Source organism: Microcaecilia unicolor, chromosome 1 (genome assembly GCF_901765095.1).
Source record: "Microcaecilia unicolor chromosome 1, aMicUni1.1, whole genome shotgun sequence".
NCBI lineage: Eukaryota > Metazoa > Chordata > Amphibia > Gymnophiona > Siphonopidae > Microcaecilia > Microcaecilia unicolor.
The window spans coordinates 655,511,378-655,538,409 of record NC_044031.1 but is presented as its reverse complement, the minus strand read 5'-3'; the positions used below and the strand labels follow the sequence as shown (position 1 = coordinate 655,538,409).

Sequence of the window (27,032 nt, the reverse complement as noted above, 5' to 3'; positions counted from 1 at the left end):
GTCCATTTTTGGCCAAAAAAACAAAGGCATTTTTTTTACAGGTGCGCTGAAAAATGGATCTGAGCGTGCCCAAAATATGTGCCTACACTAACACAGGCCATTCTTCAGCACAGCTTAGTAAAAGGTTAATGCGTGGGACAAACTACTGCGTGACTGCATTAAAGGGTTTGCTTGTTTCCGTATGTTAAATCGCATGTTACTGAATTTTTCAAAAATTTTCTATCAGGGCATGGCATGGACGGTGAGTGGGCGTTAAAGTGTTAGCACATTATTTATTTATTTGTTGCATTTGTATCCCACATTTTCCCACCTATTTGCAGACTCAGTGTGGCTTACAATATTACATCATGGCAGGCGCCAATCAAAAGTAGAGAAACAAGTGTAACATATTGGATATAATCAATTCAGTGAATCAAAAAACGGTCAAACTTTCAAGTAATTAGTAATGCATTGGAGTTCCTATTGTTGATTATTATGGTAGGCCTTGTTAAAGAGAAAAGTTTTTAGTGTTTTTCGAAAGTTGATTAAGTTGTGAATAGTTTTCAGATCAAGTGGTAGTGCATTCCACAGCTGAGTGCCAATGTAAGAAAAGCAGGACGCATGTATTAGTTTGTATTTTAGACCTTTACAGCTAGGGAAATGAAGTCCCAGGAATGTGCGTGCTGATCTTTTAGCATTTCTGGGTGGCAAATCGATAAGGTCTGACATGTAGGCCGGAGCATTTCCATGAATGACTTTATGAATCATAGTGCAGACTTTAAACATAGTACGTTCCTTAACTGGAAGCCAATGAAGCTTCTCTAAGGGGTTTTGCACTTTCATATTTTGTCTTTCCAAATATGAGTCTAGCTGTGGTGTTCTGGGCTGTGTGAACTTTCTTGATGATATGCTCTTTACAACCGGCATATAACGCATTGCAATAGTCTAAATGACTTAGCACCATAGATTGTACCATATTTTGAAAAATGCCTCTTGGGAAGAAAGGTTTAATTTTTCTGAGTTTCCACATAGACTGAAACATCTTAGTTATATTCTTCACATGGCTTTCAAGTGTGAGATTTCGGTCAATGATAACTCCGAGAATCTTCAAGGTGTCCAAGACAGGAAGGGAAAAGTTAGGTGTGGTTATGGAGGTGAATTTGCTTGTGTTATGTTGTGAAGTAAGTATGAGGCATTGCGTTTTTTCAGCGTTAAGTTTTACTTGAAAAGCATTAACCCATGAATGCATAATTTGGAAGCTTTGGTTGATGTCGTCCATAATTTCCATTAGGTTGTGTTTAAACGGGATGTAGATCGTCACATCATCTGCATATACAGTGGGGGAAATAAGTATTTGATCCCTTGCTGATTTTGTAAGTTTGCCCACTGACAAAGACATGAGCAGCCCATAATTGAAGGGTAGGTTATTGGTAACAGTGAGAGATAGCACATCACAAATTAAATCCGGAAAATCACATTTTGGAAAGTATATGAATTTATTTGCATTCTGCAGAGGGAAATAAGTATTTGATCCCTCTGGCAAACAAGACCTAATACTTGGTGGCAAAACCCTTGTTGGCAAGCACAGCGGTCAGACGTCTTCTGTAGTTGATGATGAGGTTTGCACACATGTCAGGAAGAATTTTGGTCCACTCCTCTTTGCAGATCATCTCTAAATCATTAAGAGTTCTGAGCTGTCGCTTGGCAACTCACAGCTTCAGCTCCCTCCATAAGTTTTCAATGGGATTAAGGTCTGGTGACTGGCTAGGCCACTCCATGACCCTAATGTGCTTCTTCCTGAGCCACTCCTTTATTGCCTTGGCTGTATGTTTTGGGTCATTGTCGTGCTGGAAGACCCAGCCACGACCCATTTTTAAGGCCCTGGCGGAGGGAAGGAGGTTGTCACTCAGAATTGTACGGTACATGGCCCCATCCATTCTCCCATTGATGCGGTGAAGTAGTCCTGTGCCCTTAGCAGAGAAACACCCCCAAAACATAACATTTCCACCTCCATGCTTGACAGTGGGGACGGTGTTCTTTGGGTCATAGGCAGCATTTCTCTTCCTCCAAACACGGCGAGTTGAGTTCATGCCAAAGAGCTCAATTTTTGTCTCATCTGACCACAGCACCTTCTCCCAATCACTCTCGGCATCATCCAGGTGTTCACTGGCAAACTTCAGACGGGCCGTCACATGTGCCTTCCGGAGCAGGGGGACCTTGCGGGCACTGCAGGATTGCAATCCGTTATGTCGTAATGTGTTACCAATGGTTTTCGTGGTGACAGTGGTCCCAGCTGCCTTGAGATCATTGACAAGTTCCCCCCTTGTAGTTGTAGGCTGATTTCTAACCTTCCTCATGATCAAGGATACCCCACGAGGTGAGATTTTGCGTGGAGCCCCAGATCTTTGTCGATTGACAGTCATTTTGTACTTCTTCCATTTTCTTACTATGGCACCAACAGTTGTCTCCTTCTCGCCCAGCGTCTTACTGATGGTTTTGTAGCCCATTCCAGCCTTGTGCAGGTGTATGATCTTGTCCCTGACATCCTTAGACAGCTCCTTGCTCTTGGCCATTTTGTAGAGGTTAGAGTCTGACTGATTCACTGAGTCTGTGGACAGGTGTCTTTCATACAGGTGACCATTGCCGACAGCTGTCTGTCATGCAGGTAACGAGTTGATTTGGAGCATCTACCTGGTCTGTAGGGGCCAGATCTCTTACTGGTTGGTGGGGGATCAAATACTTATTTCCCTCTGCAGAATGCAAATAAATTCATATACTTTCCACAATGTGATTTTCCGGATTTAATTTGTGATGTGCTATCTCTCACTGTTACCAATAACCTACCCTTCAATTATGGGCTGCTCATGTCTTTGTCAGTGGGCAAACTTACAAAATCAGCAAGGGATCAAATACTTATTTCCCCCACTGTATATACGGATTGAGGCCTTGATTGGACAATATCTTAGCCAGGGGTGTCATCATTAGGTTGAAGAGGGTCGGGGAGAGTGGAGATCCTTGGGGAACTCCGTATTCCGGTATCCATAGAGCTGACGTGTTCCAGTTGGATTTCACTTGGTATGATCTTATAGTTAAAAAACCTCTAAACCAATTGAGAACGTTACCTCCAACTCCGAAGTATTCCAGAATGTTTAATAATATTTTATGGCTTACCATATGGAATGCACTGAACATATCAAATTGTAGGAGTATGTTGTTGCCAGTTGCAATTGCTTGTTTGAATTTAGTAAGAAGAGTAGTTAATACTGTTTCAGTGCTATGGTAAGATCTAAATCCTGATTGAGAGTTATGAAGAATAGAAAATTTATCTAAGTAGTTATGAGCTGTTTGGTCACTAAACCTTCCATTAATTTGGTTATCAGGGGGATGGACGCTACTGGCCGATAATTGGTTAAGTCATTAGCTTTTTTCTTTGAATCCTTGGGTATTGGGGTGAATAAGATATTTCCTTTGTCCTTTGGAAATAGTCCCTTTTGTAGCATATAATTCAGATGTGTCATGGTGTCAGATATAAATTGTTGAGGAGTTGATTTTATAAGGTAGTTAGGGCAGATATCTAATTTGCAGTGGGACTTAGCAAACTTTTTAAGAGCTAGAGAGATAGAATCATCCAAGAGAATATCAAAGTTAGTCCAGGTTCTGTCTGCTGAGTGTTCACCGGGAAGTGGATCAAGACAGTCAAGAAATTTTATGTAGTCTGTGGAATTAATAGATAACATGAACCACAGCTTTTTAATTTTCTCTTTAAAGTAATTAGCAAGATTATCTGCTGAAGGGATATCTGTGCTACTAGAGGTAATCGGTGTGGTATCTAGTAGTTTACTAACAAGTTGGAAGAGCTTATGTGTATCCTTATAGTCGTGCCCAATTTTAGTTTTGTAATATGCTCTTTTGGTTCGTCTGATGGTATATTTGTATTTTCTTTGTAGATGTTTCCAAACGTTGAATGAGGAGTCATCTTTCTTTTTATTCCAAGCACGTTCGCACCTTCTAACTTGGGTTTTTAGTTTTTTCAGTTCTTCATTAAACCATGGAATTGAGTTTTTTCTGCATGAGGTTCTAGTTTGTAATGGTGCTATGTTATCTAAAATGCTTCTACACCTGTTGTCCCATTCTTGAATAAAGTGAATTGAATCCGTTTGAGCTGTCCAATCATCATTATAAAATTGTTGCCAAAATATAACCGGGTTAATTTGACCTCTTGTGGTATAGGATAGGCGTTTTTTAATATGGTGCGAGTTATTTTTTCACCATTGGAGGAGAAGATTTCATTTATAATGATCAGACCATGGTACAGCTGTCCATTTTGTAGATGTTAATAAGTGATTCAGGTCTGATGAGAATTTATATGTGATGGTGTCAAGTGAGTGTCCTTTAATATGGGTAGGTTCCAGATTTGACCAGTGAAGATCCCATGATAGGAAGAGATCCATACATTCACGTACATTGATAGAATTAGAGTCTTCAATGTGAAGATTAATGTCCCCTACTATAATAAGATTGGAGGTTGAAATACCTGTATTCTATATAAGGTCCATAAAGTGTGTTTGACAATCTAGCCAGTTTCCTGGAGGTCTGTAAAACAGGACAACATTAAGGTGGTCAATTAGATTTATATGATTAATTCTGACTGAGGCAATTTCGAGTTGGGGAAGGATAGATTTGGTAATGGTAGTAACAGTAAAGTGGGATCTGTGAATTATAGCTATACCTCCTCCTCTTTTTCCATTCCTTGTCCATTGGGTAATTTTGTACCCAGTGGGGCATAGGTCCAGAATTATTGGGTCTTTGGGATCACAAATCCAGGTCTCACTGATAAAAAGACGATCAAGACTGTCTGATACTATCCAATCTGTTATAGCTGTTGTTTTATTAACTGCAGATCTGGCATTTATATATCCCAGTTGGATTGGTTGGTAGGATTCGGAGAGGATCGAAGATGTATTAATTTTTATTAGTTGTCTATCCTCTTGGAATCTGGTCTTATTTTGTCCTTTCTTTCCTTTAAATTGTTTATAACCATATATAGTAGGTTTTCCTTTTAATTGGTTGTTATTCTTCTGGTGAGGAGTATTATATTTAGGTAATCTGCAAGGATTAATTAATGTGGGCGTGTTGTCTGCGGGAGTGATTGTTAATGCATGAGAGATTATACTTTTTAAACAGGTTAGTTTATTATACTTACTGCGGACTAAACCCTTAATTCTAGAAAAGTTGCTAAAAACTGCATTTGCAAATTTGGGCACGCACCCAATTTGTGCGTGCAATTGAATTGAATCACAAGCTAATTCGCACCGATAATTGACTTCTTAACAACCAGTTATTGGCACTAATTAGATTTAGTTGAACTATAGGCAGTAAATTTAGGTGTCCTTTTACCAAGGTGTGCTGAAAAATGGCCTGCAGTAGTGTAGTGTTTTGGGCGTGAGCAGAATTATTTTTCAGCGCACCTACAAAAAAATGTCTTTTTAAAATTTTTGACGAAAATGGACGTGTGGCAAAATAAAAATTGCCGTGTGTCTCACACGGTAACTGGGTGGTAATGACCTACGCGTGCCAAATGCCACTCGGTGCGCGTCAATATGCGCAGCAGAAAATAAAAAATTATTTTTTGGCTGTGCATATCGGACACACGCCAAAAATGAAATTACTGCAAGAGTCATGTGGTAACTCCATTTTGGCGAGCGTTGGGCGCATGTAGACGCTTACGTGGCTTAGTAAAAGGACCCCTCTATGCGCAAATTCAAAAAGGAGGTGTGGAAATGGGAAGGGTCATGGGCGCATTACATGGATTGTTATAGAATGAGGGGGGAATCCATGCCTAATTTAGGCACATACATTTGCACCAGATGGCCGCACCTAAAGTTAGCCCCGATTCCTGGGTGTAAGCGCTATTCTATAAACTGCGCCTAACTTTTAGCACAGTTTATAGAAAAGCACTTTTATCAGCACCGATTTTATTGGTGCCATATCGTACTGGACAATTTATTATCTGCATTTCCTTCGACCCCATGACGCCTGACTCACATCTACCTCATCCACAACATAACCTGTATTTGTTATCAGCCGAACTGGCAAATGCCTTTCTGGTACTATGTAAGCCACATTGAGCCTGAAAATAGGTGGGAAAATGTGGGGTACAAATGTAATAAATAAATAATTCGCCTTAACTGGCTAATGCATTTATAAACTAAAAACTAACCTGTTTAAAAAGGCATACCCTACCAATCCAACATAAATGCCTGATCTCTGCAACACAACAAAACTAAAGTACGTAATGGACATAACACAACTCTTCTGTTGTACGATTCCCTAATGTGGCTGTGCCACATGAACTTTATCTTACCACAATATCACTTTGTATTTGTTTACACCGGAGTCTGCAAACACCTCTCCGGTACTATGTAAGCCACATTGAGCCTACAAATAGGTGGGAAAATGTAGGATACAAATGTAACAAATAAATAAATAAATAATGCATCTCCATTTACTGCCTCCTAAATAGGGGGGCGTTAAGGGCTTCTTTTACAAAGCCATGATAGCGATTCCTGCGCGGCAAATGAGAGGACGCCCAAAGGAATTGAATGGGCTTCCTCTCATTTGCCGCACCAAGAATCGGTAGCGTGGCTTTGTAAGAGAGGCCCTAAGTGCATCTACGTTAATCAGGAGCAGGTGCCATGGATTAATTCAAGTGTTAATGCCCCTTCTTGATGTAGTGTTAATTTGGGGTTTACCATGTGTTAAAAGGCTGCATAAGTTTCATGACCTTTTCATAGACATGCAATACAAATCTCCACAGGAGAATCTCTCTATATGTGTACAATATCATTTTCATAGATATATGGCCGAGGGCAAATTTGAAAAGCATTTATCTGGGTAAATAATCGCCTGCATTTACTTTCAACTAAAAATCTGCATGGGTTTCTGTAATGTGTGCACTTTATTTATTTTTAAAATGTATAGACCTTACTATGCTACACAATAACATCTTTACAAATGAGACACTATTCTTCAAACACATTAGACAGGACATAGAATACAACACTGCAGAAAAAAAATAAAAATAAAACTAACATCAGTCCTTAATTGTTAGCAAAAGCTTGGGCGAACTTCTGAGCTTTTAAGCACTTTCTAAACTGTACAATAGAGCAAGTTTTGCACAGAACTTCAGGTAGGGCATTTCAGAGAACAGGTCCTTCAATATAAAAAATAGAAGAATGATACTCATCCAATCTGACCTGCCAAAAAGAAGGAACTTCCAAAAATGATTTACTGCTAGATCTCAAAGATTTAGTTGGCATGTGGATTTTCAAAGAACTGGCCACAATTAAAGGATCATTGTCATTCAGAGCTTTATGAACTAAAGCATTTCTGGGGGATGCATTTAGGTCAGGGGAGGAACACAGAGCACATACATGGAATTTAAAAAACTACTTACTGTACAACCTATAGCGATTGGTGGCATATAGATTATTTCAAATAAATAAACAAGCATACATTATTTTACCTCTCCCCCTCCCCCCCTTGACATACAAACAAATAACAGGTGCAGATTGCATAGGCCAGTGATTCCCAAACCTGGTCTGACAGGGACTATATTGTGAGAGAGAGAAGGCTACGCAACATACGTACTGGAATGATGACTAATGATGCACAACTCCGTTAAACATCGAACTAGAATTTTTTTTCCTCGGAGAGGGTTAATTTTGGCCCAATAATGCACTGTGAGGGAGTAGGTGGTACATGACCGGGTTCTCATACGATCACTCCTCACTGAGACGGAGAGTGAGCCACCTCAGGGTAGATAGAGTTACACCTGCTGAGTCAGATGGGTAGGCTCAGGCAGGGAGATGGTTAAATACCTTGAGGTAGACCAGATCAGAGAGACCCCAAGGCAAGAGGTCTCCAAGGGACTAGTGAGAGAGGCCCGAGTCAAGAAACCTCTAGGGAGCAGCCCTGAGAGAGTACCTTCCAGCATCGATAAAGAAAGAGAGAGAGAAGGCTACAGTACCTGAGAGGCGTGCCAGGCAAGAGAAGTAGCCGGAGCTAAGTGCTTTCCTTGGGTGGGAAACTGCACACAGTCAAGTCAGCCTCCAGGAGTTAATGATACATGGACAGAAGAGAGAACCTTGCGGTGTATTCCTAAAATGTAAAAGTTTGGGGTGTGCCCAGAAGGGACCTGAGACAGCATTTGGGCCTAGCTGGTATTGACTGGGACTGTATAATGGGAGAGAGAGGGGGAGGGGGAAGAGATAGAGACTCTACTTAAAAGGACTAAGCCTGTGAAGTAACAGAGCTAATTACAGCCTTTTTGGTGTACATAAATAAAGCACTTTTGACTTTTTACCTGCAACCGATGTGTGTGTGTGCCACATTTCTATGAGATCCTGAAGCCAGCCACGCTGCCATGGCTTGTGGCTGGCTGGCAGGTCTGTGGCAAAGAGGATTAAGTCTGTAAAATTCTTATCTTCCTTCACCTATCAGGCTGTTTCTGTATGGAACTTTTTACCACTTGAGATTAGGAAAACTAGAGACTATTCTGTCTTTAGAAGGTTACTTAAGATTTTTTAATTTTATAAATATGTTTTATCTGGTGTTAATTGAATTTATTGTATACTGATACTTCTGTTCTTATATAATTATTTGTAAATTGATCTTTGTTGTTTATTTGAATGTATGGTTCCATCGGTTTTTGTTGTCTTAGTATGAGCTACAGCGAAGTATCTTGCCACCTGCAGGTTATAAGCTTGGTATAAAGTAATGTAATAGCAAAGGCATGCGTTATTTGATCTTATTGTACATTTTTAACAATGCAAAGCAATTCAAGCAAAATAATAAGAAAGAACGCATGCAAATGAATGCAAAGTACCTTATTATTATGGAAATTGAATAACATAGCTTGTGTTTAACCTCACCAGCTGCATTATTCCTGCTTTGAGTGGAGGAGTAGCCTAGTGGTTACTGCAGTGGACTTTGATCCTGGGGAACTGAGTTTGATTCCCACTGCAGCTCCTTGTGACTCTGGGCAAGTCACCTAACCCTCCATTGCCCCATTTCCCTTTCCCTTCCCTTTGGGCTGGTATTATCTCTTTTCCCTGGGAGTATGGGGCTGCCATTACACATCCTGATGCCACCAGTGGGGTCTCAAAGAGGCTGTGTACAAAAGCCCACTAACATCTCAACCAGATAATCCCTGCCACCCCAATCCCCTTCCTACTCCTAATGGGGCTTTCCCTGGTGTCTAGTGGGTAGACAGGAGTGATCCTCAAGTACCTAGGTCCAAATGACATTGGCAAACCCTAGTGATATTCTTGCAGTATTACCACTAGGGTCAAGCTGTTTAATAAGGGTGCATGCCTACTAGACACCAGGGAAGGAACTAGCAGATGAGAGGGGATGTATTGCTCAGATATTGAGGGGAGGGTCAAAGGGTGGGAAGGTGCCTGGATTTTTTTCCTTAAAGAGATTGGGGGCCTGATCTTGAGCCCACTGTCTGAGTTACTGCAGCCAGAAATAGACATATTCCTGGCTGCCACAAGGTGAATTTATATTTGCTGTGGGAGTGACTAACCTGCTTTAACAACTCCCATGGTATCACTGTGGCAAAATACAGCATTTTACTGCAGCTTAGTAACTACTTCTCTTGACTGGAAATCTCTTATATATTCTTCAGAATCTGTCTGGGGAGAGGCTGTAGTCATGAAGATGTTCATAGTAATGGGTTTTAGCTGTTTCAGGAATAATGGCATATACTTTTGTTATAGGTGAGCAGCAGTTACATAGAAGTCCTTTTCCAGAAATATAGTGTGTTATGGGGGGGGGGGGGGGGGGGGTTACTGGAGCAATCCTTTGCCTTTTTAAACAGAGGTTATTGATTTATTTTCAGATTTCTTCAATGGCTTCTGAAATCAAGATGTTGAGAGAGAAAAATGAGAGCCTTATGAAAGGTAATGTTAAAAGATTTTAAGTGACAGTATTGAGATATCAATCAGTCAACTTCTTGAAAAAAATAACCATTCATTCTTAAAGAAAAATATCTCATATTCATAATAAAAATATCAGAATTTTATCAAAGTGTTACTAGATAAACAGATACGTCACTGTAGGATACAGTGACCAATTAATAGACATTATACAGGGAGAATTGGTAAAGAAGGTTCCCTTTCAGTGAGTGATGGATCCTTTGGAGGACTGTTGTCTAAATCTGGAGAGCTGCTGACAATGGAGGCAGCCCAGTTGGGGCTAGGTGATGAGCCACGTGATGTATTATGGGTCCATCAGGCATAATCCCCCACCCCCAACATCATAAAGAAGAGCCAGCCTCTCTGTATTTGAAACACCCTATACTGTGGCACAAAGGGGCATAGCCAAAGGGGCAGATCATCCACCCTTTAATGCCTCTTTGGTGCCACTGGGTGCTTAGGTGCTAGTAAGGATTATTTGCTATGCTTGGTACTGATTTTTATATCAAAGATGAAGAAAATTAATATTACAAACTTAAAGAAGTCTTCAGGTGCAGTGAGTGGACCAAGCTTGGTTCGGGAACATTTAACTCCACTTCAGAATTTCCTCAACTCTCAGGAGTTCTTTGAGCCCTGTAGTTCGAACCCTGCCACCTCCTCCGATGGGCTCAGAACACTCCCCATTTGAGGGAAGGGAACCTATTTTGAACCCTGGTACCCCAATAATCTTCTATCGACCTAGTTTCTGCATCAAAGTTGTTGGGGGGGGGGGGGAGGGAAGCGATAGGAAATCTCTTCCACAAGTTATATCTGTACTTGTTTCAGTTGCTCCCTCAGGAGAGCAAGGGGTGCTCCCTGCATCAATACTTTTAATAGATTTTTGGAAGATTGTTTCCTGGACTGGCTCCTTAATTTCAGGATTTATGGAAAATGTTGCCCTTCTTTTAAAGTTACTGTAGATAAACTGGGGCAGTACAAAGCTAGGATTCGACAGATGGAAGTGGCTGTTTCTAAGCTGGAATCCTAGTAAATGGTCCAGCAAACTTCTGGGGTTGCCAGTATCAAAGACAGTCTGTTGCTACATCGCCAAACTGAGAAAATGGAAAATCTGTTGAGGGCTAGGAACCTTTGGTTTCTTCAGTATTCCTAAAATACATCTTTAATCTCCCATAGAACTATTTAAGAACTATACGTCTGAAATTCTGAATTTTACCAATGTGGACAGCATTACTATTTCTGAATTGTATTGCCTACTAAAAGTGTTCTAAGAAATCTGATGGAGGAGGGTAAAAATGTTGACACTCTTGATACCTTAGCTTTCCTGGAATCCTCCTCAGATAATATTTTTAATAGAGCTACACTTCTTGTTTTATTTCTTAGCGAATCTAATGAGTTGAATGTGCTTAAGACTTATTAGCCTAAGAAAGTATTACCATTTTGTGGTCAGAAGATTTATTTATTTCCAGATCATGCAAAAGGTACTCAAATTTCGAGGAAGGCTTTTCTACAGTTTCGATCTCGTGTCTTAGGTTTCAGGTTTATTACAACTTTGATATACCACCCTAGAGACATAACTTTCAGGGAAGTTTACATTCATTAAAAATAACGGATAAAAAGGGATTTCCTTAAAAGCAAAGGGAGAAGGAAAAAGGATAGGAACTCCATTATCGATAGTACAGTAGTTAAAAATAGTAGAAATAAAGGAACAATGCAGGTAATTTCCCAGACAGTGCTCAGTAATCCCCATGGCAAAGATGGATCAAAAAGTGTCTTGAAAAAGGAAAGTTCTGAGAGCAGAACAAAAGGTTGAGTGAAATGGTTCTAACCAAAGGTGGACGGGGAAGGCTATTCTATAATGTTGGACCTACAGTGCTGAAACCTTAGTACAGTGACGAAGACCTTAATGTTCTGGAGGGAGTGTATGAGTCAAATATCAAGATAAATAGAGAGGAATACCTGGATTTTATGGACCATCAAAATAATTTTAAAAGTAATGTGATGAGTAATAGGCAGCCAGTGTTCCTCATAGAACAGAGGAGTAATATGCTCAAATTTCTTTGAGCCAGTTGATAGCCTTATTGCCATATTCTGCATCAATTGGAGGCATTTGAGTTCTGAGAGCCCGATATTTAGCCATAGAGAGGCACCCGCATAAGTCCCGTGGTCGGTGCTGACCATGGATATTCAATTAAAACAAATTAACCTGGGGATATATTATATTATGGTTTCTTCGAATTTATTGCTTATTACTCCAAAGGTATACAGAAACCTGTATCATTGAAACCACTCCACTAAATAATCAATAATGCATGGTATAGGGCCATGAACCCAAGTGAAAAATTTTATATTTAAAATAATGTGAATAGTGCTCAGAACTGGGCTCGTGAATAAAGCTGACAGGCAGCTAAATCACCACCACTTTCCACATCAATGCACCATCAGCCCTCCATTCCTACCTTACTTATGATGGAATATAATTTAATATAGATGTTATACTTAGCTCAACTCGGCTGGGTGCATTTATGGTGAAGCGCTCTGTACAGCAATGTTTGGTCCCAGTTCCTTAAAGTGCAATTGATTATTCATGGATATTCAATGCCAGGCCATTTCCGGTAATTGGCACTGAATATCTGTTTTCAGTTTTGGCTGCCAGAACCTAACTGGTTAAGCTGATATTCAGCACTAATCGGTTAAAGAAAGAACTGCTATTTATTCAGTCCTATTTAACTGTTTAAACTAGTGCTGAATATCGGCGCTAACTGACTATCCACCTTATAATCGAAAGAGAAAAACGCCTAGATTTCGACCCAAATCGGGAGATAGACGTTTATCTCACAAAAACGAATAAATCGGTATAATCGAAAGCCGATTTTGGACGTTTTCAACTGCACTCCATCGCGGATGCAGACAAAGTTGATGGGGCATGTCAGAGGTGTGGCGAAGGTGGAACTGGGGCGTGGTTATCGGCCGAGGAGAGATGTACGCGTTAGGGTGATAATTGAAAAAATAAAGGTGTTTTTAGCGAAAATTTAGGACACTTTTGTTGGACCCTTTTTTCACACGAACAGGTCCCAAAAAAGTGCTCTAAATGACCAGATGACCATCGGAGGGAATCGGGGATGACCTCCCCTGACTCCCCCAGTGGTCACTAACCCCCTCCCACAACAAAAAAATGATGTTTCACAACTTTTTATTTTCACCATCAAATGTCATACCCACCTCCCTGGCAGCAGTATGCAGGTCCCTGGAGCAGTTGTTAGGGGGTGCAGTGGACTTCAGGCAGGTGGACCCAGGCCCATCCCCCCCTACCTGTTACAATTGTGCTGCTTAATGCTTATTAGTCGTCCAACCCCCCCAAACCCACTGTACCCACATGTAGGTGCCCCCCTTCACCCCTTAGGGCTATAATAATGGTGTAGACTCGTGGGCAGTGGGTTTTGAGGGGGATTTGGGGGGCTCAACACACAAGGGTAGGGTGCTATGCACCTGGGAGCTCTTTTACCTTTTTTTTTGTTTTTGTAAAAGTGCCCCCTAGGGTGCCCGGTTGGTGTCCTGGCATGTGAGGGGACCAGTGCACTACGAATCCTGGCCCCTCCCACGAACAAATGCCTTGGATTTATTCGTTTTTGAGCTGGGCGCTTTCATTTTCCATTATCGCTGAAAAACAAAAACGCCCAGCTCACAAATTGTCGAATAAAACATGGACGTCTATTTTTTGCGAAAATACGGTTCGGTCCGCCCCTTCACGGACCCGTTCTCGGAGATAAACGCCCATGGAGATAGACGTTTTCGTTCGATTATGCCCCTCCATATCATGCAATATAGTCAGTTAATCGATATGTGCTATCCGCAAATATTCAGTGGAGATAACCGGTCATCTTCCACTGAATATTAGCGGTTAGCCAGCTAAACGCTTTTTAACCGGCCAGGAGCCATTCCTGGCCAGTTAAATAGCGCTGAATATCAGGGGTGAGAGTTTAGCTCCATGAAGAAAGTTATTGCAATAATCTAGGTTAGTAATGCCAAGGAGTGGATAAATATTTGAAGTGCTTCTTGCGTGAATAAATGATGTACAGAAAAAATAATTTTAAGTTTAAAGAATGAATATTGAACTATATTGGAGATATAAGAATGATAGGTAAGATTAGAATCAAAGATGACTCCAAGAATTTCTAGAATAGGTTCAAAATGAACTGGAGATCCTGCAATAGAGATATGGAGGTCAGAGCTAAGACAAACGGTATGGGAGAAAGATAAGACACAAGCTTTTTCAGGTTTTAACTTCAGTTTTGCAGTATAGATGTAGTTAGTTATGGTACGAAGTTTTGTATTGAGGTCAAGGATATTATGTTGATGGGCGTTCTCAAGAGAGGCAATGATCTGAATATCATCAATGTAATCATAAGGAGTGAGACCAAGCATCTGAATCAGAGTCAGAGGTATATATAAATGTTGAGTAGGAGCTAAAAGAGAACCTTGTGGAACACCACATTGAAGTTTGTAATGATTAGAAGAAGAGTTACACCAAAGGACATGATAGGATCTATCTGATTGATAATCTGAAAAACAGTTATAAACTGTACCAGAGATACCCAGATCAGTGAGTCGGTGGAGTAAGATGGAGTGATCAACCAGATCGAAAGCTGATGATAAATCAAGAGAATGACTATTTTGTCCTGGTCAAGATAATGGAGTATAGTAGTGGTAAGTCCCAGTAAGGCGGTTTCAGTACTATGCACTTTTCTGAATCCTGTTTGGTATGGATGTAGTGCATTGGTTTTATCTAAATAGCTGGAGAGTTATTATAAGTCAAGATAGTTACATAGTAAGTGACGGCAGATAAAGGCCTGAATGGTCCATCCAGTCTGCTCAGCAGTAATATTCATTATTAATTCAAGATTAAAATCAACAATGAATGTGATATTATATACCTGATCGTGGTCTCTTTTCGGTGTTTCTAGGACATAGACCGTAGATGTCCGCCTGGCTCTGTCCTTATGTTCCAACTTCTGAAGTTGCCGACAAAGCCCACTGCAGCCTATCTGAACCTGTCTTCTTATTTGTGGGACACAGACCATAAAAGTTTGCCCGGCACTGTCCTCACTTTCCAAATTACCAGAGTTTCCGTCAAAGCTCTCTCCAGCCTATCCTACAACCAGATGTTCCATGATTTTAGAGATGAATGATAACTGAGAGATTGATCAGTAGTTTGATTCCATGGTAGGATTGAGCTTCTGATCTTTCTGTTAGGAAAGATGCAAGCAGTTTTTCAGATAGTAGGAATGAGACCATAGTCAAGGCTTCTATCCACCACAGAGTGTAAAGGAAAAATGAGTATCAATTAATTTTTTAACGTAATGTGCAGGGAGGGGGTCTAATAGTGAAGTAGTTTTAGAAATAGAATCAAATGACTCTATAATATCAGCAGTAGATGGAAGGTTGAATAATGTCATAGAACTACTTAAAGAGGATCCAGAAAAAGATGAGGAAAGAGAAGTTGGAGAGGAGGAATTGGCGGGAGTAGAAGAGAGAAAGCTTGATCTAAGGGAATTGACCTTATCAGAAGCCCCTGGAGACACATCCTCGGTATGAGAGGATATTGCATCCCCTGGTGGGCAGGTCCTAGCTACAGAATTACTTCCTACTTCATCAGGTGACCACCCTCTTCCAAGGCAGCACAGGGACTGCCAGACTGGATGTGGGACTTCTCTACAATGTCCATGTAGGGCTCCTCTATATACTTCTCTGTCTCTCTCAGCTCCTCCAAGTCTGCTACTCTAGCCTAAAGAGGACGGACTCATTCTCTGAGAGATAGGAGCTCTTTGCATCGAGCACACACACTTAACCTCTCACCAACTGTGAAATAATCATATATGTGACAATGCAAAAGACTGGATAGCATCTGATATTATTGAATTGTTTAATTGTATTGATACGTTTAAATACTGTAACAGTCCTTAAAATATTTCTTTTTGTTTGACAGCAAAACTCAGGTTCCAGCAACAGATCCAAAATATTCAGAGCCTCTCTCAGCAGGGACGAAGAAGGACTGTAGCTGACCCATCGATTCCTAGACTTTGCAGCAGCTCTGATACAGAATCTGTCCAGACCTGCCAGAGTTATGAATCTGAGTCTTCTACCAGTGGATGCAAAGACTCATCCCTTCCTACTAGGGAGAGTCTATACCTAGAAAAACAAGTGCCAGTTTCAGAGACCAAGGTCTCTCAACATTCTCTGCTTCCAGAAGGAGCCCACCTCTTCAAAAACTCACCTGAGGAATCAGAGACTGTATCTGAAGTGCCAACTCCAGGAAGCTCTAGATCTACAACTCCTCCACACATGAGAGCTCTGTCACCTTTGTTAAGATTGAACCTCCCTACCTTACCAGCTAAGTCATGGAAAAAGACATCTTCTGACACATCTCCGCTAAGTCCTAGGAGCCAATCAGGAAGTGATGGATCTTGGGAAACGCAGACTTCACTCACTCCCAAATGCTCAGTGCTTCTCTCACCAAGACCTTTCCAGCCACAAAAACAGGAGTCTGCTTTTAAATTTGGAGAAAAGCCAGAATCTCCACGAAACTGACTGATGGACTAATGCAACCTAAGAATTCAGATGTATTGTCTAGTCATAGGTTTGATATTGCAGTTTCTTGATCATTGCCTCCTTCAGTAACATATGTGTTACCAAAGATTCCATCTGGGAATTGTGAAGAAGATGTATAGCACATGTAGCCCAGGCCTCGCGGTTCCCGCTAGCTCAGGTCCCACCCGGACCCATAAACAACATCCATGGGGGAAACCAAAACTCTCTTTCCAGTACTTAACTTTATTCACCAATGCCCTACGTTGGGCACCAGTTTTATGTAGCCCGGGTCTCACAACTAACTCAGCTCAGTTCCTTCTTCAGACCCGGGTCACAGAGAAAACGTACACACAATTTCTTTCTCTTGATGCTCTATTCACTCTCCATTCAGCTCACCACTTATACAGTCACAGTCAATAATCTACGAGCTGGGAGAGGGTCAATGGTCCAGAATACAGAACCGGGGTGTTGGGAGTATAATGGGAATTACAATGTCACAGGGGAAAATGTCCTATACCCGGAGTACAATTATATTCAATTATCAACCTCTAAAGCACTCCTTCCCAACATATAACCATTTCCAACTTATTCTTAAAATATTTATACTTTTTATTTGTGTATAATTTTCTACAATACCACCAATTTATTACAGCACTCCTTCATCCACCCACACTGCATTCACAATCATTCATTGTGCAGTCTTACAATCATAGAACATTGCTAATATGACATCATCACCTATACAAAATTCTTGATCTTATCAACTGAGGCCACTCGATTGAAGCACTGACAGATCACTTTACTCTCAGTGCAAGGCGCCTCCTTAGTTCACCAGGCGCTTAAAGCGCAAGTCATTGTCCCGCAATGTCCAACAGTGTCCAAAAAACCGCAATGCGGCAGTTCCTTGTAATCTAGCCTCGGGTGAGCGTACCAAATCTTCCTCTCCCCGCTTCTATGGCTATTCATTACCAATACGCTGTTGTGGGCTGCGTGAAGGCTACCGGAATAAATGCTAAAATTTCATTCATCAATCTTCCTTAGACGTCACTGGTTGGGAAGGAGTGCTTTAGAGGTTGATAATATAATGGGAATGCCAGGGTGTCACTTCTCTCAGTCCTGGAACACCCACTCTCACTCTCTTTCCAAAGATCACGCTGAACTCAAGTCGTTTTATGAAATGCAAATCAGTTTTACTGAAACTTCTGTAACTGGCATATGAACATGTCAAACCTTTAGATAGTTATAGTCCCAATCACCTACAGGCAGGATGAATTTATCCACTCTGCTTCACTCTCCAACCAGTCCCACTTTATACATATTTACATAGACTCCTGTCCTTTACCCATCCTTTCATGACAGGAATAAATTCAAGGCTGTTTCCACTCATACTGGTATCAACCTGAACTCAAGTAGGTACAGATACTTTAGGCATTCCTTCTTACACTCTGACCTTGGACATGTTTCCCCCCATCCCTGTCCTGTTTCCAGGCTGAACACCCCTTGTCACCTGTAGCTCAGACTCCTCCTCCAGTTGCCGCTTATAGAGGCAGCAATTACTCCTGCAGCCAGCCTGCATTTACTTCCCTCACTCCAGGATCCCCCAATGCTCCCAAGGGTCCAGGAGAGAGTACAGGCAACCAGAGGCCTCGCGTACCTCCTTATAACATCTTTTATTAAACCCAAACTCACTGTCCACAGGGAAACACTTTCTCTCTGCAACTTATTTCAGTACCACTCTCTTGGGCTGAGCTTCCTCCCACCCAGGGACATCCCAACTCTTCAGCACACTGGCAGGGACCTCCCCCCCCCCCCCCCCCCCCCCCCCCGCCCGGGCCTCCAGAAGGGTCTAGCACTGCATTTCCTAGTCATACCCAGATCATGGGGTATTACACACAGGATAACCTTCCCCAGGATTGGTTACTGAAAACTCTTGTTTTTGTTCATTGCATTGAATATCCAGTATTGAAATGGTCATACTTTTACTAATCACTTTGAAAAAAATGTAAACAAAATCAACATTCAGCTAAACACTACCTCCCTCCCCCCTCCCGATATTCAGCACTATTTAACTGGCCAGGAGCCGTTCCTGGACAGTTAAATAGTGTTTGGCTGGCTAACCATTAATATGCAGGAGGAGATAGCCAGTTATCTCTGCTGAATATTTGCCATTAGCACCAAAAAGTTAAAAGGCTATATCGTGAGATAACTGGCAATATTTAACACTGACCGGCTGTTTAGTGGGCAAATTGGACCAAATAAATAGCAGTCTTTCTTTGCCTGCTATTGACTTAACCGGCCAGTACTGAACATTCACTTAGCCAGTTAAGTTAGCACAGGCAAAAAAAAAAAATCCCAGATATTCAATATCGGTCACCGAAAATGGCCTGGCATTGAATATCCAAGATCAGTGTTGACCGCGGTACTTATGCGGGCTGCCTCCAACAGCCGAATATTGACCCCTAAAAATATAGAAGTATGTAGAAAAGGTGAATATATGTTTACCTTTTAAAAATGTACCACTTCATATAAGAGTAAAAGGAGCCCTCAGTGGTGTTGCTAATAAAAGGGCATATTTAAAAATGATCTCTGATCAGAGCAAAACTCCAGATGATGTCACTAAAAATCTTGTGCAAATCTTAATGGTATCTGATCCGATCTGATTAAAAAGGATGCCATGGTTGATCTCATTAAAACTATGGAATTACAGGAAAAATGTTTCTAAGACAATATAACTTTAACTTAGCAGGTAGTCAGTGTATACACTTTAGCTCTTAGGTCTGTAGCACTGCTCTATGTATACATTAAGCAGCAAAAGAGAGAAATCGTGTTCCAATAAAAAGTCTCAAACAACAACATTTTATGAGGCACTGTGACTTTAAATCAGCAGGCAGTCAACAGAATGGTGCAAGATGAATGAAAAGGTGGCAAAAAGGATGTCAAGTCCCTTACAAGTTGGTACAGTGAAGAGAAAATGGGGTCCAAAACAGGAAGGAGTCCAAGAAGTCACAGTCACATGAATGTAATTATAAAGGGTAGTTAAAACACACATTAAAATCTAGTCAATATCAGGTGTCACAAGACTTGACACAGCTATGTTTCAGCATAAAATCTTACATCAGGAGTCCATTCTAATCATGGATACTGTGAATCCAACATTTACATTGTAGTCAGGCAGAGAAACCAAAGGGTCCTCAAATTCAAGCAATAATAAAGTGCCAACTTCATGTCTCGCTGTGGAAAGCAACTGAGCTGCACCACACTCATCATAAACCGGCACAAGAGCTCTGGTTGATCCAAAGTCACAGTTCAACAAAGCACGTCAATGAAGAAAATCCAAGGTGGTGACGAAAGCTTCCAACTTGCTTGAAATGTTTGTTCTACTTTCAAAATCCCCCAGACAATGGGTGTTGACAGTTGCCAATTAACAGTGTGATGAAACTACAGTGTAGTAAATTTAAAACAAATCGGAGAAAATGTTTCTTCACCCAACGCATAATTAAACTCTGGAATTCATTGCCGGAGAACGTGGTGAAGGTGGTTAGCTTAGCAGAGTTTAAAAAGGGGTTAGGCGGTTTCCTAACAAACAAGTCCATAAACCACTACTAAATGGACTTGGGAAAAATCCACAATTTCAGGAATAACATGTATAGAAAGTTTGTACGTTTGGGAAGCTTGCCAGGTGCCCTTGGCCTGGATTGGCCGCTGTCATGGACAGGATACTGGGCTCGATGGACCCTTGGTCTTTTCCCAGTGTGGCATTACTTATGTACTTATAGTTAAACCAGACCAACTTGCTTGAAGAAAATTAACACTCAGACCAATATGAGTGCTTGATAAAAAGGTCATCACCGAATTACAGAAACACCAGTGCTCAATGCTCAAATTGAGCTCCCCATCATATTAGCATATACACAGCCAACTGTTCAGATTGGAAGCTTTCATTACTACCTTGGATTTTCTTCATTGATGTGCTTTGTTGAACTGTGACTTTGGATCATCCAGGACATGTGATTTGTGAGTCAACGGTATGGACAATTTATGAGTGCATTAGATTGTAGGTGGAGTCACTTCTGCAGTCAGATTGTTTTAATAATCTCTCTATATAAAACGCACCTCCAACGTTCTAATGAAGCCTCTGTTAGCCAACATTCTAAAGTGAAGGGGGTGAGATCGCATTGTGTCTGCCCCGCCCACGCGTCAAACGTGATGACGTCGAGGGCGGAGCAATGACACTCAACCAATCGCAACGCTCGGCAGCGAAGCGTCAGGGAAGGAGGCGGCGCTCCCGACGTCTAGCCTTCCCTTCGCTGTGTTCCGCCTTCTTCTGACGTCAAGGATGACGTCAAAAGAAGGCGGAACACAGCGAAGGGAAGGCTAGACGTCGGGAGCGCCGCCTCCTTCCCTGACGCTTCGCTGCCGGAACCGGCACGGAGGTAAATTTGAAAACAAGAAAAAAAAAAAAAAACAACCATGTTGGGGGGAGAGAAGAGGGTGGCCACTAAAGAACAACAATGGGAGCGGCAGGGCAGGGGAGAAACGACAGCATGGATGCGAAGGGGGGGGGGGGGGGGGGGGGAGAAGAGGGCGGCCCAGGCGGGGACATGGGAGAGAGAGGAGCATGGATGCAAGGGGGGTCATGAAAGGGAGACAGGGGACTTGCTGCAAAAGGATGAATGGAGGCGGCAGGGGACAGAGGAGCATGGATGGGCATGGATTGGGATGGCAGGGCTCAGGAAGAGAGGGCAATTGCTGGAAAGGGATGAATGGAGGGGGCAGGGGACAGAGGAGCATGGATGGGCATGGATTGGGAGGGCAGGACTCAGGGAGAGGGGAATTGCTGGATAGGGAAAAATGGAGGGGCCAGGTGACAGAGGAGCATGGATGGGCATGGATTGGAAGGGCAGGACTCAGGGAGAGGGGAATTGCTGGATAGGGATGAATGGAGGGGACAGATGGGCATGGATGGAAATGGATTGCAGAGCAGGCCTCAGGCAGAGAGGGGAAATGCTGGATAGGGAAAAATGGAGGGGCCAGGTGACAGAGGAGCATGGATGGGCATGGATTGGAAGGGCAGGACTCAGGGAGAGGGGAATTGCTGGATAGGGATGAATGGAGGGGACAGATGGGCATGGATGGATATGGATTGCAGAGCAGGCCTCAGGCAGAGAGGGGAAATGCTGGATAGGGAAAAATGGAGGGGCCAGGTGACAGAGGAGCATGGATGGGCATGGATTGGAAGGGCAGGACTCAGGGAGAGGGGAATTGCTGGATAGGGATGAATGGAGGGGACAGATGGGCATGGATGGATATGGATTGCAGAGCAGGCCTCAGGCAGAGAGGGGAAATGCTGGATAGGGAAAAATGGAGGGGCCAGGTGACAGATGAGCATGGATGGGCATGGATTGGAAGGGCAGGGCTCAGGAAGAGAGGGCAATTGCTGGAAAGGGATGAATGGAGGGGACAGAGGAGCATGGATGGGCATGGATTGGGAGGGCAGGACTCAGGGAGAGAGGGAAATTGCTGGATAGGGATGAATAGAGGGGACAGATGGGCATGGATGGAAATGGATTGCAGAGCAGGCCTCAGGCAGAGAGGGGAAATGCTGGATAGGGAAAAATGGAGGGGCCAGGTGACAGAGGAGCATGGATGGGCATGGATTGGAAGGGCAGGACTCAGGGAGAGGGGAATTGCTGGATAGGGATGAATGGAGGGGACAGATGGGCATGGATGGATATGGATTGCAGAGCAGGCCTCAGGCAGAGAGGGGAAATGCTGGATAGGGAAAAATGGAGGGGCCAGGTGACAGAGGAGCATGGATGGGCATGGATTGGAAGGGCAGGACTCAGGGAGAGGGGAATTGCTGGATAGGGATGAATGGAGGGGACAGATGGGCATGGATGGATATGGATTGCAGAGCAGGCCTCAGGCAGAGAGGGGAAATGCTGGATAGGGAAAAATGGAGGGGCCAGGTGACAGATGAGCATGGATGGGCATGGATTGGAAGGGCAGGACTCAGGGAGAGGGGAATTGCTGGATAGGGATGAATGGAGGGGACAGATGGGCATGGATGGATATGGATTGCAGGGCAGGCCTCAGGCAGAGAGGGAAAATGCTGGATAGGGATGAATGGAGGGGGCAGGGGACAGAGGAGCATGGATGGGCACACACACACACACTCTCTATCACACTGTGTCTCACATACACACTTGCACACACTCTCATTCTCACACACACACTCTCTCACAAACACACTCTCTCTCTCACACACTCACACTTTCACTCTGACTCTCACAGTCACTCTCACATACACTCTCCCAAACATACACACTCCGAGGAAAACCTTGCTAGCGCCCGTTTCATTTGTGTCAGAAACGGGCCTTTTTTACTAGTTTTGTATATTATACTAATTATTTAAGTAGTTTTGAAGGTTGAAATAAAGGTTTAATTAGTGTCAAATGATAATTTATTATGATTAATATTCATTGGAGAAATCCTGAAAACCTGATCTGGTGAGGGATGAGGTTTGACACCCCTACTCTAAGCAATACTAGCATAGAATTTTACAAGTCAGTGTCTGCCTTTGATACTAAATCTCTAGGATTAATATTAAAGTGTGTTCTGATAATGCCGGGGTGGGCAATCATGGGCTATATCCCAGTCGGGCTTTCAAGATTTCCACAGTGAATATACATGAGATCTATTTGCATACAATGGAAACAGTACATGCAAATCAACCTCATGTATATTTATTGTGGAAATCTTGAAAACCTGACTGGATTGTGGCCCTCGAGGGCCGTGGTTGCCCATCTCTGTGATAATGCTATCAAAACTGAAACAGCTAGAACTAGAGTTGAAAAATTATAAGTATGTTAATCCAAGCTGAGACCCTTTTACTAAAGGATGTTAAGCACTTCACGCACGATTAATGTGTGAGAACAGGCTACCACACAAAAGCGTTACAGCGTTGTGCAGTATTTTCTGTGTTATCGCACGCTAAACCATATGCAAATATTCTAATGATATTTTTGGGAAGTGATGTGGTATGCACTGTTCCCTCTTAAATGAGCAAGAGTCCTCCACTGCATTACTGCCAGTGAGTGGTGGTGCTTTAATATTTTGTTTTCAATTGCTAGGGATAGACAAGTACAACTGAGTACTGCAGAGCATGTCTCTCATTGTTGAAAATGTGATAGTGAAACAGCACCCCCTGCTGACAGGACTGTAGGTGGAGAACTCCTGCTCAGCTTAGAGGGAACAGTGGTGGCATGGGTGGGGAATGGGCATGTTTGTATTAATCAGCTAGTGCATTATGATCAGAACATGCTAACTGGTTAACGCAACTGTAACACAGGATCATTTATTCCTGGATTCTATATATGATGCCCAAACTTCTACACCCAACCACAGGGGCATCTTTACAGAGTGCAGGAGTAGCCTAGTGGTTAGTGCAGTGAACTATAAACTAAGGGGCACAGGTTCAAACCTCACTATCCAGCTTATAATTGAAAAAGAAAAACGTCTATATTGCGACCCAAATCGGGAGATAGACGTTTATCTCACAAAAACGAATAAAGCGGTATAATCGAAAGCCGAATTTGGACGTTTTCAACTGCACTCCGTCGCAGATGCGGGCAAAGTTGATGGGGGCGTGTCGAAGGCGTGGTGAAGGCGGAACTGGGGCGTGGTTATCGGGCGATCAGAGATGGGCGTCTTTCGCTGATAATGGAAGAAAAATATGCGTTTTTAGCGAGAATTTAGGGCACTTTTCCTGGACCCTGTTTTTCCACGAATAAGGCCCCAAAAAGTGCCCTAAATGACCAGATGACCACTGGAGGGAATTGGGGATGACCTCCCCTGACTCCCCCAGTGGTCACAAACCCCCTCCCACCACAAAATATGCCGTTTCACAACTTTTTATTTTCACCCTCAAATGTCATACCCACCTCCCTGGCAGCAGTATGCAGGTCACTGGAGCAGTTATTAGGGGGTGCAGTGGACTTCAGGCAGGTGGACCCAGGCCCATCCCCCCCCCACATGTTACACTTGTGCTGGTAAATGGGAGCCCTCCAAACCGCCCCCCAAACCCACTGTACCCACATGTAGGTGCCCCCTTCACCCCTTAGGGCTATAGTAATGGTGTATACTTGTGGGCGGTGGGTTATGAGGGGCATTTGGGGGGCTCATCACCCAAGGGAAGGGTGCTATGCAGCTGGGAGCTCTTTTACCTTTTTTTTGTTTTTGTAAAAGTGCCCCCTAGGGTGCCCGGTTGGTGTCCTGGCATGTGAGGGGGACCAGTGCACTACGACTCCTGGCCCCTCCCACGAACAAATGCCTTGGATTTATTCGTTTTTGACCTGGGCGCTTTCATTTTCCATTATCACTGAAAAACAAAAACTCCCAGCTCACAAATTGTCGAATAAAACATGGACGTCTATTTTTTTCGAAAATACGGTTCGGTCCACCCCTTCACGGACCCGTTCTCGGAGATAAACGCCCATGGAGATAGACGTTTTTGTTCAATTATGCCCCTCCACAACTCTCTCTCTCTTTTTTTTTTTTTTTTGTAAATGTCATTCCCTCCAGGACCTGAAAAATATCTACTGTACCTGAATGTACACCACTTCAATAGTCTTCAGGCTTGCAAGTGTCTTATATGTTTAGGTATAGTAGATATTTATCTGTTTCTGGAAGGCTCAGAATTATTTTTTTTTAACATAATTATTTATTACAAAATTTTTATCCCATACTGTACAGCAATGCTAGGCAGCAATTGAACCTGGGTCCCTTGTTTCACAGTCCATCAAACTAGCCACTAGGCTACTATTTATTTGACCTGCTTACTGTTTGTTCAGAATGCCCATAATATCTGCAGCTGACATAGAGCCCGGTTTTCCTTTCCAGTTTCATTTTCAGGAGAGAGGGAGGGGGACAGCAACCACTGGGGGATTATGGAAGGGTCATGCCTTAACCCCTGCAATGGTCAGCTGCTCGATTAGACCAACCTTTTGGAACTTGGACATGATTGAAACAGGTCTAGATAAAAATATCCTTCTTTTTAGACATGGAGATCTCTTCCCATTCAAAAATCCCTGGTACTTCAGTCTTTAATTTTGAGTAAATTAGATTATTGTGATATTGAGGGGCATAATCGAATGGGGCCGGCCATCTCTAAGGGCGGCCATCTGTAAGGACGGCCCCGTAAAGCGGCGTACCCGACCATATTATCAAAACAAGATGGCTGGCCATCTTTCATTTTGATAATATGGTCGGGGCCGGCCAAATCTCAACATTTGGGCTAGCCTTAGAGATCACTGGCAATAGAGATGGCCGCCATTGGTTTTCGCCGATAATGGAAACTAAAGGCAGCCATCTCAAACCTGACCAAATCCAAGCCATTTGGTTGTGGGAGGAGCCAGCATTTGTAGTGCACTGGTCCCCCTCACATGCCAGGACACCAACTAGGCACCCTAGGGGGCAGTGGACTTCAGAAATTGCTCCCATGTGCATAGCTCCCTTACCTTGGGTGCTGAGCCCCCCAAATCCCACTCCCCACAACTGTACACCACTACCATAGCCCTAACGGGTGAAGAGGGGCACCTACATGTGGGTACAGTGGGTTTTTGGGGTTTTGGAGGGCTCAATGTTTACCACCACAAGTGTAACAGGTAGGGGGGTGGGCCTGGGTCCGCCTGCCTGAAGTGCACTGCACCCACTAAAAACTGCTCCAGGGACCTGCATAGTGCTATGATGGAGCTGGGTATGACATTTGAGGCTGACATAGAGGCTGGCAAAAAAATGTGTTTACATTTTTTTTTGGGTGGAAGGGGGTTGTGACCACTGGGGGAGTAAGGGGAGGTGATCCCCGATTCCCTCCGGTGGTCATCTGGTCAGTTCAGGCACCTTTTCGAGGCTTGGTCATGAACAAAAATGGACCAAGTAAAGTCGGCCAAATGCTCATCAGGGAAGGCCCTCTTTTTTCCATTATCGTCCGAGGCTAGCCATCTGTTAACCACGCCCCCGTCCCGCCTTCAGTACACTGCCGACATGCCCCCTTGAACTTTGGCCGGCCCTGCGACGGAAAGCAGTTGAAGCCAGCCAAAATCGGCTTTCGATTATATCGATTTGGCCGGCATTAGGAGAAGGTCGACCATCTCCCGATTTGTGTCGGAAGATGGCTGGCCTCGTTCGAAAATAAGCAGGATAGTTTATTTGGGGGTGGCTAAGAATCTTTTAAAACAGTTGCAAACTATACAAATTACTGTCATTCGTTTGGACTTCTCACTACAAGTTTCTTCACATATTACTCCATTCTATGTAATGACCCATTGACTTTCAGTTGAGGGTCAGATTATGTTTAAATTAGGTAGTTTGTTCTTCAAAATATTGTGTGGAGTTATACCGGGCTATATGGTGACATTAATATGCAGGCCGGAATATAGGAGAATGCATTTTATATGATATTCTAATTTTTTAACATTTCTCAGCCCT

At 42.9% G+C, this 27,032-nt stretch overlaps 1 protein-coding gene across 1 annotated transcript in view; it reads left to right on the top strand.

Annotated features, from left to right (window-relative positions):
• The window catches only part of LOC115457017 (nucleoprotein TPR), a 146,252-nt gene extending 126,243 nt beyond the window's left edge, over nt 1-20,009 (top strand). Inside the window, exons 28-29 of the mRNA XM_030186445.1 lie at nt 9,884-9,944; nt 15,943-20,009. Coding sequence (XP_030042305.1) covers nt 9,884-9,944; nt 15,943-16,544 — 663 coding nt within the window. The 3' untranslated portion in view covers nt 16,545-20,009. The remainder of the gene's footprint in view (nt 1-9,883; nt 9,945-15,942) is intronic.
• The last annotated feature ends 7,023 nt before the right edge of the window (nt 20,010-27,032 follow it).